Source organism: Sander vitreus, chromosome 7, assembly GCF_031162955.1.
Source record: "Sander vitreus isolate 19-12246 chromosome 7, sanVit1, whole genome shotgun sequence".
NCBI lineage: Eukaryota > Metazoa > Chordata > Actinopteri > Perciformes > Percidae > Sander > Sander vitreus.
Genome location: NC_135861.1, coordinates 3113774 through 3130722, shown reverse-complemented (window position 1 = coordinate 3130722; position 16949 = coordinate 3113774). Strand labels below are relative to the sequence as shown.

At 42.4% G+C, this 16949-nt stretch overlaps 1 protein-coding gene across 1 annotated transcript in view; it reads left to right on the top strand.

Moving 5' to 3' along the window:
- The window catches only part of LOC144520471 (ski oncogene-like), an 87893-nt gene extending 71343 nt beyond the window's left edge, over positions 1 to 16550 (top strand). The window contains exons 2-7 of the mRNA XM_078254206.1: positions 3737 to 3853; positions 5577 to 5692; positions 6937 to 7259; positions 7464 to 7792; positions 9960 to 10190; positions 13320 to 16550. Coding sequence (XP_078110332.1) covers positions 3737 to 3853; positions 5577 to 5692; positions 6937 to 7259; positions 7464 to 7792; positions 9960 to 10190; positions 13320 to 13508 — 1305 coding nt within the window. The 3' untranslated portion in view covers positions 13509 to 16550. The remainder of the gene's footprint in view (positions 1 to 3736; positions 3854 to 5576; positions 5693 to 6936; positions 7260 to 7463; positions 7793 to 9959; positions 10191 to 13319) is intronic.
- The last annotated feature ends 399 nt before the right edge of the window (positions 16551 to 16949 follow it).

Here is a 16949-nt window from a genome sequence, read left to right as displayed (position 1 = left end):
GTGAATCAAATGATAGTGAAATTACAGCACTCCTCAGTTTTGCACTGGCTCACCTGAAAACCAGCCCAAGGGCCCCTGAGAACCAGTGGCGCTGACATCACCAAGCCGCTTTTTTAAAATAGGATTTCCCATTGCGGCTGTCTGTTCGCCCTCATGTCTCACAGGCCCACTGTTCAGTAATCTAGACATGCAGATTTCTCCATCTCCGCCCCCACAGCTGACCCCCATGAGCTCAGCTTTCAATTGTTGACCCCCGACGCTCTCCTCCATCCAAGATTACCGGCGGCCGGATCTCGCCCTGATGGAAAGCCGCGGTGTTGGCAACCGGTAATCCACGAGACGAGGGCTGGCACGTGGCACAGAGACTTTGCCCAGAGGCGGCCCTGTGTGTGTGTGTGTGTGGACTGAACGGCAGGCACTAGCCTCTTGCCTCTAGCCCTGATTTACTGTCCTGATATGTAGGACATATCTCTTCATCTCCAGATAACCCACAAACCTACCAGCCACAGTCAGGACTCCTTCTTCCGTCTTTTTTTTATACTAGATAAAACAATTAAAATCCATCCTCTTGTTACAAAGAAAGGCTTTATAATCTCAAAATGCACTGGGCACTAGGGCTGCAACTAACGATTATTTTCATAGTCGATTAATCTGTTGATTATTTTCTCGATTAATCGATTAATTGTTTGATCTATAAAGATGTCACAACATGGTGAAAAATGTGGATCAGTGTTTCCCAAAGCCTAAGAGGACGTCCTCAAATGTCTTGTTTTGTCCAAAACTCAACGTTATTCAGTTTACTGTCACAGAGGAGAGAAGAAACTAGAAGATATTCACATTTAACAAGCTGGAATCAGAGAAATCTTCTTCTTTTTTTTATAAAAAAATGACTCAAACGATTAATCGATTATCAAAATAGTTGCCAATTAATTTAATAGTTGACAACTAATCGATTCATCGTTGCACCTCTACTGGGCACTAAAAAGAAAACAATTGCGCACACTTTTTGGTCACTTTTTCCCCCTTCTTGGCTAGTTTGGCAGGTATTTCAGTGAATTCTACACACTGTGGCGAACACAATGACAACAATGGTTATGCATTGTGTGACAAGTGAAATTGGATACTGTAAATGTAATGCAGCTGTCATTTTTGGGTGTCTTGGGTTGGGATTTCTTGAAAACCTCGCTCTAGGGGTGGCTATTAGGGCTGGGTAATATTATATCGACATCGATATATGAGGCTAGATATCGTCTAAATTTTGGATATGGTGATATGACACAAGTGTTGTCTTTTCCTGGTAAAAGGCTGCATTACAGTAAAGAAATGTAATGTTAACTTACCAGAAGTACTAGCTGTTTTATTATTTGCCTTTACCCACTTCAAGTCATTGTTTCCACATTATTATCATACCAGCTGTAATGGCTTTATCAGTCAGTTGGTCCAGACTGAAATATTTGACCAACTATTGGACAGAATACACATACGCACACAGTCAGTCTGTCAGGTTCTGCATGTTGTGGTTATGAATACCAAACAAGAGTCAATGCCTCAGGGAAATGAAAGCACGAAAACGGAGTTATTTACAATGACCTCTCGCCCTGTGTGTTAGTGTGTGTGTGTGTGTGTGTGTGTGCGTGCACATAAATGTGTTTAGCAATCACGCCGGAGTAATTTGATTACTCTGTGTATGTGTGTTAATGTTACTACTGATTAGAGTAGCAGCAAGAAAAAGAAAGAGGAAAATGGAAGAAAAGGAAGGGACTGAGAGAAAGTGAAGGCGATAGAAAGATTGAGAGATCTTCAAAATGAAACATCTAGAAATCCATAAATGTCGTTTCCACATTTGAAGGGGCCTCTTCAAAGAGACCAAGTGTTCCTCTGAGATCGAGCGTTAAAGAAATAGTTTTCTCTTACGTCATGAAAACTTCTCGAGGTGCGCTGCCAGACCCGGCAGAAAAGTACGTCATGGAAGCGCTCTGATGCCGTTACGGAAAGTTCTTGAAAGTCCTGGAGTTGTACATCAGGGCTCGCGGACGTGGTGGATTGAGGACAGCTGTCCCATCAGCAGACCTCGGTGGTATTTGTTCGTCTAGCCACGCTACTTTCCTGCGAGGGCAGCTCTGATTACACACACGTGGCAGAGCATGACACACTGCCAACATGGGGGAGAGAGATAGTGAGAGAGAGAGAGTATCTAACCCCTTTACAAATGACCACCTGCTGACACCAGAGAGAGAGAGAGAGAGAGAGAGCGAGAGAACTGTATGAGTGAGTGAATACATTCCCTCTAGAAATATTGTGACAGAGCCGGCCCGGATCTGCATCACGTGTAGGAGCTCCACTTTAACACATCACCTGTAAACACAGAGAAAGGGTGGAAAACATTGGATCCAGGACTGAACGCTATCTGTTAGAATCGTGTAGCTTTCCTCAACTTGAACAATGTTCAATACCTTAATTTAAAATGTTTACATTTCTGTTATTTTTCAAACAATGTATCCGTAAGATCATAAAGTCTAAACGTTTCCAGAATTTAAATCCCTGGAAAGAAAGTACTCCAGTGTTTTAAATCCAGATAGGTATTGTATTGTTTCTTTTTCTAATATTAAGTTCATTTTTATTTTGATTTTACATAACATGTCAAGAGTAGTAACTACAAAGTAGTAGGACTTAAAGTTGGATCATTTCCCGCTGCACACAGTGTGTATAATCAATAATAAATTGCAATTGCTTTTAGCATGTGTATGGGCATCTATTTGTGTGTGTGTGTGTGTGTGTGTGTGTGTGTGTGTGTGTGTGTGTGTGTGTGTGTGTGTGAGCTAGTGACAGCCACAGCTTGGAGAAGCTGAGGTCATAGCCACGAAGCCAGCCTAACGGATGAAGAGAAACAAACCCTTACTTGTTTGTCTGTATGGTTGTATCTGTGTGTGATAGACAGAGGGAGAGAGAGGCGCACACTTACACACACACACACACACACACACACACAGACAGACACACACGCTCGGACACGCGCTGCCCCAGTCACCTCTAGCCTTCTCTGTTGGCTGCCCATGAGCAAACACACCTTGCTGTATTGGATTGTGTGTGTATATTAACAAAGTCAGCACCACACAGCTGCATTTAAACACACTTCCAGCTATCAGACACACACACACACACACACACAGACACACACACACACACACACACACACACACACACACACACACACACAGACACACACACACACACACACACACACACACACTCACTCACACTGTCACAAACAAACACACAAACACACACATTATTGGTCTGTCAGACACTATTGGGTGCGTTCTCAGTTCACTGACATTATAGTGTGACAGCTCTTAGCCAGCTGCCAACTTGACATCCTGTGCACATCACGGGGGGGCGTTTGTTCAATCAAAGCATGTTGGAAATAATTTCCATTCATTTGTTTTAAATTCAATAAGCAATTTTGTTGTATTTTAGCAGACTACTATAAGCAGCAGAACTGAGAACACTTAAATATCTGTTTATTTATCGCAGGTAATATAGTTATCGCAATATTCAACAATGTTATCGCTTTGTAGACTGAAGATGGTCCTGATCATAAGTTTATATAAGCACAGAACGTCTTTGTGAAAAAGAAAAAAAAGAGGATTGCTAAATTTCCCCTGAGGGAAATACAGCCAAATGTCACTGTCTTGCATTTTTAAAACTGAAAGCAAATGTCCTTCTTTTCTTCCAGGCATCTGATCCCATCCCGATCAAAAAGCCCAAACATGAAGACTTCCCATCGCAATTCCTGCTGGCTGACAAAGAGAAGCAGCACGACTGGCTCCAGTCCCTGGCCGCCTCCAATAAGGTCAGTGTTGCTATGCTCAGGGAGGAGATGTTGAGGACGGCGACGATGATGATGATGATGATGATGATGCATGGTGCATGGGATGAGATGTCATGTAATATTAGACAGAAGTTTTCGGATGAAGGCAGCGCTTAAATTTAGCTTGGCGAGCCGCGCTAACGGAGGCGGTAACTGTAGACGCCACCAGCCCCGCAGATTGACTTACTTGAGATGGAGCGAAGTTTGAGAGAGCAGTGTAACAAAATATAACCACAATATAATGATGGATGTCCCCTGTGAAGATCAATATTGCCTAAAAAAAAATCTGCCAAGGAGATAATGTTGGAATGGAGGTATACTTAGAACGTCTTCGACAATTAATCTTCATACCGAACCCCTCTCCAGTCACATAACACATCAATCTGTATAGTGCGATTACTTACCATGGCATATTCACACCCTTTTAATCAACGGGCTGGTAGGGCTGGGCGCCAAATTCCATACTTTTCAGGCACCGACCGAATTGCCTCTTTAGGATCGAGTATCGAAAAAAAATGCCTGGACCAAATTTCAAATACTTAAGGAGCAAATCTCATCGGCAACAGTGAGCCAATAAGCAAGCGGCATGCTTCTACCAAGATCTAACACGCTGGTGATTGGCTGTCTAACGTTACACGTCGTAGAGGCAGGCAGAAAAAAAGTCTCGGTTACACAGAGATGGGGCTCACGTATAAAACATTTGGTTACACTTTACTTGAAGGTATCTACATAAGAGTGACATGACACTGTCATGACACATGAACCCTAACTCTAACTCTAACCCTAACCATAACTTGTCATGACAAAAACCGAATGACGCTTACTAAAAGAAGTGTTATGTCATAAACGTTTATGACTTTTATAATGTTTATTACACGTTCATGACGGTGTCATGTCACTCTTATGTAGATACCTTCAAGTAAAGTGTAACCAAACATTTTCATGTTGTAATTTCTTTTCGTTAAAATGGATTTACATAAAATTGGTATTGAATAAGGTATCGTTCAGGAACCGGTCTCAAAGTCAAAGTATTGGTATCAGTATCACTACGGGTATCAAAGATTTTTGAAGGCTACCCAGCCCTACGGACTGGTCTACATGAAAAGGACTCCAAGCATCTACTGCAACTTAAGCACTTTGTAACACTAATAAGTGACTATTTATAATCACAAGTTCTCATTAAAGTCTCATTAGATTCATAATATGTTTTATTTATTCTTTGATCAGATTTAAATCGAAATGGCTTTCCAATTTTAGACTGTATTTTAATTTTAATTTGTAGAATAACACATTTTTTGTTTATGTTTGTCAAAGTCAGGTATCATATCGGCATTAGCATCCAAACATTTCAAACGATGTCCAGCCCTGACCGGGTACAAAAATGGAACAACTGTTATTGAGCTCTTTGGCTGGGTATCATTACTAAATGTAATCTATGTATTACTTAGTAACCAGGGCTGCACGATATGAGGAAAATATCTAATTTGCAATTATTTTGACTGATATTGCGATATGATTCAGGACAGTGGAGGGAATTATCATTTGTACCAAAACAAAGATTTTTTCTTTAGTCTGTGGGATATATCATTTGTCGGTCGGGATGTCTCTGCAGCAACACAATACTTACTCAGAATGGTTTGACACATTGTTTAGCTTTAACAAATGCTGCCCTACTTGTGTTCTAAAGTAGTGTCATTGTCTTCAGGGGCTTAACTGCTTGCAGCCGAGGCAGAGGCCCTCAGCTTTTAGACCCTGGTCCCCCCACATCTCGGCCGGGGAGAAGGAGCCCTCCAGTCACCCCCTGGCCCTGCTGAGAGACAGGTGAGCTCAGCTCCACTCTCACCAAACAGCCCTTAACGGACTCCAAAAGACATAAACAAATAATGCATTATGTTGCCTCTAAGGCTACATCTACACTACTACATTTTGGTTTAAAAAACAAATATATTTTGCTTACGCCTCGCGTCCACAGTACTACTATTACTACTACTACTATTACTACTACTATTTGGAAACAATGCTGCCCACGTTTTGGTTTGAAAACTTGGTTGTGTTATAGTCTGAGACGGGCACGAACGGAGACCTTTGGAAACAACGACGCACGTCAGTCAGTGTTATCGGTTAGGTAGGCTTACACACCTTTCAGTAACAGTTCCATCTCGTCGTCGGTCCAAGCTTATAACTTAAACAAAACACGTACTTTTCGCCGTTGTTGTTCTTTCTCCAAATTACTTTCTGTATTTTGAAATTACACGTCCCATGCTTTTCAACGTCAGACAATCTGCTTCCTGTTTACACCGACGCGCATGCGAACGGTCGTGTGATATGCGTTGTCAGACGTGTTAATATGGACGGAGATAAAACACTCGTGTGGGGACGGAGCTTGTTTTTGTTTCCAAATGCCGCTTAAAAAAATAAAAAATGTACAACAGTAGTGTGGACGTAGCCCAAGAGAAGCTTTTACTGCAAGAGACGACAGCCATTTTGTTCAGCTGGATCTGATGAGCTCCCAGCATGCTCTCTCACTTGTCTGGGTGGGCAGGTGTCAGAGGGGTCAAGTATGACTATACCACAGCCTCCCACTCTCCACCATTCACACACATTTGACACACACTCATACCGTGGGCACCCACTTGGCATGGCGCTGCCAGTGCAGGCTGCACCATATCACAGCTGATCTTGCCCAGTTTGTCATTAAGTGGGAGGAAAGAGCTGCAGGCACTTTATTTGAATGTTTCTCTACCCTGGTTGGCATAGGCAGTTCAAAACACACCATACAAAATGAAACCGGCTGTGTTTACTTGCATGCGGAACTCGTATCTTGTTTATAAAGTAACCTTGATGTATACTGAGAGGAGGAAGAGTCATGACCCAAAAAGTCATAAAAAAACATATCCAGGAACTGAAGGTTGGTTACGAAAAAATAAAAGGCCGTTAATTCATTTGGCAAGACATTTAACAGCATACCAACCCTTTCTCAGGGTGTAGTGACACAAAGAGACAAACAAAGAGACTAAATGTATGTATGTTATTGTACGTAAACATCATGTCCGGTGTCATTTTAGCTTCTACAACTTCAAGAGCCTGGAGAAAGCTGTGGCCCCTAACGTCGCCCTCACACCACTGCCCCTGGGGAGTGTGGGTCCCATGTCCCCGTCGGTACCCAGCACCTCCCATCCAAGTGGAGGTGAACCCCCAGGCGAGGGCGCCAACTCCACCTCCAACTCCAGGCCTCACAAGAGAAGAGCCACAGGGGAGCTCCTGCCCCCGGCGATTGAGGACCCTTGCCCTCCGTCCTCCGCTGCCAGCAAACTACTGCCGCCGCCACCGCCACCTCAGGATGACAAGGACTCTGAGGTGGAGATCGAAGTGGAGAGCCGCGACGAATGTAAGCAAAGAGCTCAATGCCATCAACTAGATATGTGTAGATTGTTTGTTACGGGGCTCGACCACACAGCTAAATCGAGCCCCGGTTTGCCAAGATCAACTGAGTCTTGACAACGGGAAAGACTTCAGCTAAATTCAAGCGCCAGAACATGTCCGCTTTTCCACAAACCTCACCCTCTGTCGTGTCTCTGGTCTCTCCGAACAGTCACTTCGTCCCTGTCCTCCCTGTCGTCCCCATCTTTCACCTCGTCCAGCAGCTCAGCCAAGGACTTGAGCTCACCGGGCGCCCAGGGGCCCATCTGCACGGTCACGTCGGCCGAGGGCCCCGCCCCCTCGGCCGCACCGGCCGCAGCCCCAGTGATCCCTTCAGAGCTGGGGCTGGAGTCAGAGCTGGAGAGCCTGAGGCAGGCGCTGGACAGCGGACTGGACTCCAAAGAGTCGAAGGAGAAGTTTCTGCACGAGATTGTTAAGATGAGGGTGAAGCAGGAGGAGAAGTTGGGATCAGCCTTGCAGGCCAAACGCAGCCTCCAGCAGGTAGGGTTCCATCAGATCATTGTAAGAATGTACGACGAGTATCGAAATATATCTTTCCCCTTGTCAAACGAGAACATTCATACATGTGCATTAAAGGGTAACTTCAGTTTTTTTTTCAACCTGGTGAACTTTTGTGTCTAAGTGACTGATGTGAACAACAATCTTTGACAGTACTGAGCAAGATCGCTGCAGTCGGCAGTCAGATAAACAAGCTACAATGTAGGTTATTGGGCAATTGCTGACCTTCAGTTTATGTCCACAAGAGTGCTTGTCTTGCAACTGACATGCTTAAATTATTAGTCTGAATGTCTGACAACATTATGGAAAGGATCCCTACAGAGGTCGACCTTTGCAATTTGGAGTGTATTTTCATACCACATATAGGAGCAAACTGCTTTACCTAAACTAGCCTCTGGGTCATTCAGGGCCACCAATCAGTCAAATGTGTCAGTGTAACTAAGTGTAGAAGTTGTGATGTTCTGTTTGGCAAATAATTGAAGATGGAGACTCATACTAACAGGGGCAAAGGTTGCCCATAGCGACAGCCTAATATCACTGGATAGCCGCCAGTATTTAACTCTACAACCTTGGTAATTCAATGTCTCTATTCTCACACTGATATGCTATAAATACATAGTATATGATTTCATTTCAGTGAATACGCCATAATGTGCATCACTGTTGGCTGAGACAAAGGGCTTTCCCGGCCCGAACCTTAAGCTTCTCCCTACGTTCTTGAAATCAGACGCGACAGAAAGTTTTCAAAGTTGACACACTGAGGAAATTACTTGAGCTCAGGCATCAAAATGCAGAAGTGGATTGGAAGTCATTATCACTCTCAGCGAAGCTTAGCATGAGTTGGCAAGTGTTAACAATGGGAGGGGATGTTGCCGCAAAGGGAAAGGCCAGACTTCCATTTTTATTTTTGGTCTTGGACTGAGAACAAGAAAATGCAGAGGAAGGAGCCTGTGTGGGTGAGCAGCACAAAATGCATACTGAGCAATAACAAAAAAAAGCAATTCCAGCCTGACAGCTCTCCACTTTCACTTTCCATCAATGTTTAGAGGACCTGTGGATAGGCAACAGACACACATTCAACCCAGACCTACAAGCTAAATAAGAAGTGGTATTACTTTAAAACAACCCACTGTATAGCATTCCTGCTGTGTTGAGTTAAACTAACCCTGAAGGTGTCGAAAGAGTTCCCCCTGCAGAGTAAAGGGTGTGATGGGGATTGTTTCTTTTCACTCTTTGTGAAGGAACCAACAAAGCCTGATAACAGACATGTTTGTCTCACCTGCTAGGTTTTCATGAGAAGGCTGTGAACGCACACACGCATACACACAAACACACTTTCTTCCAGTGATTCAGAGGAAGGAAACCTGTCAGCCCACACTTTGCCCTAACCTTTACCCGGCTCAATGTAAACAGTGACAGTGACACTGCAGCCGGCTGTAACTAGGCAAGGCTCTCGGGTGTCAACAAGTAAAACAGCTAGGGGTGGGGGAAAGAATCGATTCATGTATGTATCGGGATTTTTAAGATTTTTTAAAATTGATTATTTCCCCCGGAAACAATATTTATTTTTATAATATATATATATATTTTTTTTTTACCAATGATTCACCCTTAATATTTTCTGTTTGTGCCGTAGCACCGACGGCGACTACATCATCTCCGTATGCAGCTAAACAGAGCGAAAGCAGAAAATGCAGAAAATCCATGTTATGTTCTTCTTTCCAAAGGAAATAAATGTCAGACTAACTGACTGACATGTGATTGTGATGTGCATTCTTCTTAGAAAACAATCAGTTCTTAGAAATGTCTCATGATATATTGTCTCTAGAAGTGCATTATTCAACTTTTGTTTTGGTTACAGCAAAGAAAATCGCAATACTCAACACTATCGAATCGCATTACTTCTAGAATCGTAATACAAATGGAATCGGCACTTATGTATCCTGCAATAATCAAATCGGGATCAAAAGGGTATCGTCCCAGCCCTAAAATCAGCCATGTGACAGATAAATCCACAGGTATCACCAGGGTTTGCATAAGCATCATGGGTCGCAGACTTTTTTTTTCATTGATACATTCAAATTATGATCAAATGCATAATAATTGTATAAAACCCAGATTGCTAACTTGTTTAATCTCTCGTTTCCAGGAGTTGGAGTTCTTGCGGGTGGCAAAGAAGGAGAAGCTGCGGGAGGCGACGGAGGCGAAGCGGAACCTCAGGAAGGAAATTGAGCGCCTGCGAGTCGAGAGCGAGAAGAAGATGAAGGAAGCCAACGAGTCGCGGATCCGTCTGAAGCGGGAGCTGGAGCAAGCCCGGCAGCTGAGAGTGTGCGATAAAGGCTGCGAGGCCGGTCGGCTCCGCGCAAAATACTCGGCACAGGTCAGTTAGCTGCACGTTGACGCAGCTTCAGAAGGGTTCGGGCTGGGTTTCAAGAGTCGGTCCAAAAATATGTGAACGTTGTGTTAGTTCCATCCATCCATCTTCATCCGCTTATCCGGGGTCGGGTCGCGGGGGTAGCAGCTCCAGCAGACGAAAATCGGAGTTTTCCATTGTAAACAAAGGGAAAAAAAGAGATAAAAATAAAAGAAAATATATAAAAACACACATATATGCATAAATATATACATACACATATTGGCTATATACATACATACACAGAATGCAGAATTTAACCAACTATGCTGAAGAGTACACAAAAAACTATATAGATACATATATGCATACATATAAACCTGTTTAAAATAAAATCTTTTAACATAGGATGAAACTTTAGATAAGATAAGATAGACTTTATGGATCCCACAATGGGTCACAGCAGCACACAAAAATTACAGAAATACACATTAAATATAAATAGGGTCGAAAAATACACAAAGAAAGAAGAAAAAAATAAGAAGAGAGTAATAACGGTAATATGAACACTTCTTGTATTTACGGGTGAGGAGAATATATACACAGATGAAGATACATATGAGTATGAGATGGCATATTGCACAGGTCACAGTAAGATGTGCAGAGTAATACATAAATAACGATTAATAGTGCAGACTATTTTTATTTAACCAATCTGTTGATGATACTGTTGAGAAAGATGGGACACGGAGACAGACACTGACAGTCCAATGTGTGCAACGGTGATGGTAGAAAGTCTAGACGGTTGTGTCAACACCCTCAGAGTAATTGCAGTGTTTCAGAGTCTCACTGTCTCAAACACTGTTAAGGTCAGCAGAGGAGAAGGCGAGAGAGGGAAAAAAAACACACACACACATTTCCTCTTCCCCAGTCAAAAATAAATGGGCATAGCCCCAAGACGTAGGATAAGCCCACCCCCCACCCCCCCCGAAAGGAAACCGGAAGAGACGTCGACTTCCCTCAGGCACCATGGGAAATGCAGATTAGACAAAACAAGAGGGAGGTTATGCTCTCAAGCTTGCGTCTGCGCACCTCCCCGCAGAGACTGCAGTCGGCTTCGGAAAGGCTGTCATTAGGACGAGATGTTTATGAAATCTGTGAAATCATAGTGGGGCTGAATGAACACAAAATGTTCATTTGAATTCAATTAACCCTCCTGTTGTCCTCGGGTCAAATTTGACCCATTTTCAAAAAGTTTTCAGATATTTGGGTTTCTTTCAACCAAATTTCCCAAAAAGAAGTAACTGGTTCCCTACAACCGTTACTCTTCCCATGTAAAATAAATGATCAGTTCACTACTTTCATTGATTTTGGGTGTTTTATTCAATGTTATAGCATCTGAAGAAAAAAAAAGAATTGATAAAAGAACTTGTCAAAAGGCTCAGAAAAAAATCGTCACAAAAAAATTGGAAAAAGTGACTAAAACGTTCAGAAAAAGTGACAAAAACACCCAGAAAAACTAAAAGCTGCTTGTTGGTCGACAGGAAGACAACACGAGGATCAAGACATGTTCACGTTGCTGCAGCCTGGGCTCAGGGCAGGAAAAATAGCCTAGTTTTCTGAAGCTTTGAGCGTTATCTTTGTGCTCTCAAAGATCACTTGGCTAAAACGTTTAATCGTCAACTGTTTCTAGACGTCAGCTTACCATATACAACTTCCACTTTATTTGTGTCCCCGAAGGGCGATTAGGTGTGTAGCAAGTATAAACACATACAAGACACATAAATACATAAAAGTTCTACACACAGTCCAACTGGAACACAACCGTAACAGCACAAGGACAAATAAATACCAGTACAAGGTGCATGGATAGCAGCGTCAAAGTAACCTATATAGACTGTGTCTTTAAATATAAGATCTGCAAATTCAGTTTTTACGGACTATGTTTCAGAGAGAAGTTATGTTGACGCTAATCGAGTAAAAGTTGTTCACATGGTGAAGCCAGTCGGAAATCTCCCACGCTTGCATTCAAACTCTTCACGAGGGAATACATTGATCACAAACTGACACTGGGTTTCATAGATGCCATTGGGTAGCTGTGACTCAGGTGGTAGAGCGGTCGCCCACCAATCGGAAGGTTGGTGGTTCGATCCCTGGCCCTGCAGTCCCATGTCGAAGTGTCCTTGGGCAAGACACTGAGCCCCGAATTGTGTATGAATGTTAATCTGATGAGTATGATTCATATATCCATATATCTGATGGATGGCAGCCTTGGCCCCATTGTACGAATGGTGAATGGTTCCTGTACTATGTAAAAGCACTCTGAGTTGTCGTTAAGACTAAATAAACGATAAAAAGCGCTATATAAATACAGTCCATTTACATCCTGGATCCTGTTTCTATATGTACCAAAGGCAGAGAATGTGATCATTTATCTGGCAAATTCAGAAATTCACTTTATAGAATTATTAGAATGTATTTCACAGTGTATAGTGGGTTAAAGCCTTAATAGTTTGGAAACCAGGCCAAGAAACTTTAACAATGCAGGGACAAAGACAAATTAAATTAGAAACACTCCACCGTAGATCACATCCCCTCTGATGGAGATGGCTGTTCAGACAGCAGTTCTTTTTTAGAATTGTCCATTAATCTGTCGATTATTTTCTGGCTTAATGGATTAGTTGCTCGGCCTATAAAATGTTAGAAAATAGTGACAAATGGTGATCGGTGTTTTCCCAAAGCCCAAGACACAACACACAACAAGTGTTTGGAAGCACGGTAGCCGCTACAGAAACCAAAAGTCGTGCATGTAAAATTTGGAACGGATGATCGGATAAAAAAAAAATAAAAAAATTCCAAACTAATCCAATAAACAAAATAGTTTGAATCGATTCCAAGTTGGAACCGGTTCTCGATGCCCAATCCTACATATGGGACAGATGGTAGAGAGGGCATTCTGGGTAGTTATGGGCTGAAGTTGGGACTCCTGAGACATTTTTGTCTAGAACAGGATGACATGTTAGCGTGTATGAATGAAAAAGCTCCATAAGCAGTGGATGTAGACCGTAACAGCTCAGTTGTTTAGAGCGGGGCCAATGGTTGGAGATGACGCTCGGTCCCTGTAGTTACATCTGCTTCCTGCCATGTGTTTCCCAGATCGAGGACCTCCAGATGAAGCTGCAGCACGCCGAGGCCGACCGCGAGCAGCTCCGAGCCGACCTGCTGCAGGAACGGGAGGCCAGGGAGCACCTGGAGAGGGTGGTGAAGGAGCTACAGCAGCAACTCTGGCCCAAATCCAACAGTGACAAGGAGGGGACGCCCAGGGACACGCACGCTGACAAGTGACCCAGCAGCCAACCTCACCGCCCCGCCCGACCATTCCCCCCCCCCCCCCTCTCCCCACATTGCCGCAATAGAGACGGAGCGCATCGCTTTCCGCTCCCCATCGACTTGTATTGGGTGAAGTCGCCTCCTCGTCAATTCCATCTGCTAGCAAACACCAGAAGAATGCCTAAAAGCTGCTGTGTGGTGGGATGCACCACAAACAATGTGTGTACCCCAGAACTTAAGTTTTTATAAGCTGCTGACTAAGGATGTAACCATGCATCGTAAATCGGTTAAAATCGTATTCTATTTCTTCGTATTCTATATTCTATACATCGTAATCTATTTAAATGTGTAAAGATTCTAACTGGTTGAGATAATTAAAAAAAATAAAAAAACATTACTACTAACATCACACAGCAGGTAACGTTAGCTTGCCGTTAGCTCGTAACGTTAGCTGGCTTAAACACGGTTAAACCGTTGACAGCTAAACGGTATAAAGTGTGTCTGTATTTCACTGGAAACATGTAGTGTTTAAATATAAATAAAGGAATATTTTTCAGCCATTTCATTCTGTTGAGAAAACTTGTGAGAACATTGTGACGTGGATCGGATCGTGAGTTGAGTGTATCGTTACTTCCCTACCGCTGACCCGAAAAACATTTTGTTGCCAAGTCAAATATCCAAATGTCAGTTTTACATAACGTCGGACGTATCGTCAGGATGCCACAGTCTCCCCCTTCTCTCTGCTGATTCCTCACGTCTGTATCCACTTTTGTCTTCATAAAAACTCAGTTTTTTGGGTCGGCAGCTTATAAAAACTTAAGTTATGAGTTCTTCACATTGTTGGAAGTTAATAGCACCACACAGCAGCTTTTAAGAGTGTTTGTGTTGTTTGCTAGCAGATGGAGTTGAGGAGGAGGAAACTTTTCCGTAATACAAAGTCAATGGAGAGCGGAAAGTTCTTCTTTTCCCCTCCGGTGGGGGGGGGGGGGGACTGTCTCTATCCCCAACGTCTTCTGCCCAAATCAGACCATGAGCACCCCCAGATGTGCCGGAGCAGATAAGATTCTCGCCCTCCGACCAGAGACAAACCCCGAGGCGCCGGTGTGCCCATGAAAAGTCAAGTGAGTGGTTTCCTTGGAAAAATGACTGGAAACGGCAAAGTACAATGCTGCAACAAGGAAACAGGTGTTTCTCTAAATCAAGCACTGACTCGCACCTTCCAAACTCACAGAACTAAAAGAAAAACGGGATCCCAAGAATGAAAGACGTTATAGCACAAACCGTGTCTGGGTTTTCGCCGAACAAGAAAACAAATGACGGACGTCTGTGATAACGAATGCTGAAAGATGATCATATTATATTAGAGTTATACAGTGGTGTTACAGCTGTGCGTCCCGGGAGGGTAGGGCTCCCCCCCCCCCCTGAAAAAAAGTCTCTGCCGCCCACCGTCCCTCGCCGTGACGACGATGGAGGACTTTGAAGACATTCAAAGCTATTTAAGAGACTACATAGCGAAATGTAAAAGAGACGAGTTCCTTTTGTTCCCTCTGTTCTGTTGAAGTTTGAAAAATATATATATATGAAAAAAAGATACAAATAAAATCAGAAGATGAACAAAAACAAAGCAAATGAACTTTCCACAGTGCCACCGTGGTTTTGTCGGTTTTTCAGGAAGCCATCGCAGTCCACCGAGGGGTAGGGAGGGGGGGTGGGGGACATCCAGTTCATAGTTCAAGCGAGCTGTCTTTTCCTCCCATTGTTGTTTTTTATGAAATCATTTCTTTCTAATTCCTCTGTGCGGCGGGCGGGCTTGCGTTTGGGTTGATGTGTTCTCTCTCCGGATCACACTCTGGATTGGGAATTGGATGTAAAAAAAAAAACATGCTGTGTTTTAAAAAAAGGCACCTTTTTAAGCGAGCACTTGTTTTTTGGATGGCCTAGTAACAATATCCAACAGTGTCAGCGTCAGTCAAAGTCACACTCTTGGTTGCCAAATGTTATTTGTAAGCATTTGGCTTAAAACCCTGAAGTCTGTATCTTGTAAAGATAAAAAAGAAATTCTCCAGACGTGAGTGTTGTTTTCTGCTCTTGTAACACTTGGAGCGATGAAAGCCGGCATGTTTTTTTTATATTTTTTTTTTACTCCATCAGAACCATCGTCTATGACATCATAGTGGGCTGGACGGGGCTCCCTTGGCAAAAACCCACAAAATGTTCATTTTTAATTAAATTAAGGTATGTAAATATAAATATATGTCGTTGGTTTTTTTCCTTGTTTTGTTTTTTCGACTTTACAATAATGAATCGCACTTTGTCGTAACAAAAATACTGTTATAATGCATTGTACTCCCACTATTGTCTTCAAATCTTACTTTGAGAACTTCATCGTATACACATGACTGCTAACCATATAAATCCAGTAAGCATTTTATTTGATTATATGCATCTCGAATAAATACTGTTGTTCTGTTTTTTTCCTTAAAGGCAAAGTCTTGTAAATAAACGGAAAGAAAAACAAAAAAAAACAAAAGGCTCTGCCTGTTGCTCGCTGAGGCACTCTGGGATCGTTGGAACGTTTATTCTTTGTAATATAATTGACACAAATGTCGCTTGAGCAGCCGGTTACAACTCATAAACAAATTTGACAAAAAAAAAAAAAACAACAGCATGCGTCAGTAAGGTGAACAAAAAGCCACATGTTCAAAGAATAAAATGTGATTTTTATTCATAAAAAAGAAAGAAAGGCAGAAGCCACGGATCTGCCTTCACACAGTGGGTACAATGCAATCAGAATGTACATTGTGTTAATGCTATTTTTTTTTTTTTCCTTTTGGTTGTTGATGATGTTTTAAAAAAATGTGGAGATATTTTTATTGCTTGTCTGTTATGTTCACGTTTTTTTTTTTTCAATTGAAAACTCATACTTTCTTTATGCATGAAATTTGAGTTTGCCATACATATAGTCAGTTATTGGGCATTGATACCGTACATGTAAGAGTTTTTTATTGTGTTATGCAATATAAAGCAATTTGTCTTATTTAGAAGAGGAATTGGTAATGGAAAAAAACAAAAAACAACACACAGTATATTGTTCTTAAGAAGAAGAAAAAACTTCAAAAAATGTCAATGCAATGCTGGACAACCTCAAGTGCCTGGACGTGGGCGTAAAGGTTTCCAGAGTAGGAACGGTGATGATGAAGCTGTCGGGGCTGGGCCTCTCATCAACTTCCTGTTTGCAGGTTTCAAATTAAAAGTCCCATCCCTCGCTCAGCAGCTCTTTTTATCAGTATTCTTAAAAAACAAAAAACAAAAAAAAACAGTTTACAACTTGTTTTCTTTTTTTCGGTGTAGAGAACAATTGAACAAATGCTAAACGCTTAAGGCTTTTTTGCAGACTTTTCCTTCTCCATTTGAAATCAATGATATGCATGTTCAAACAATTTTTTTATAGAAGAT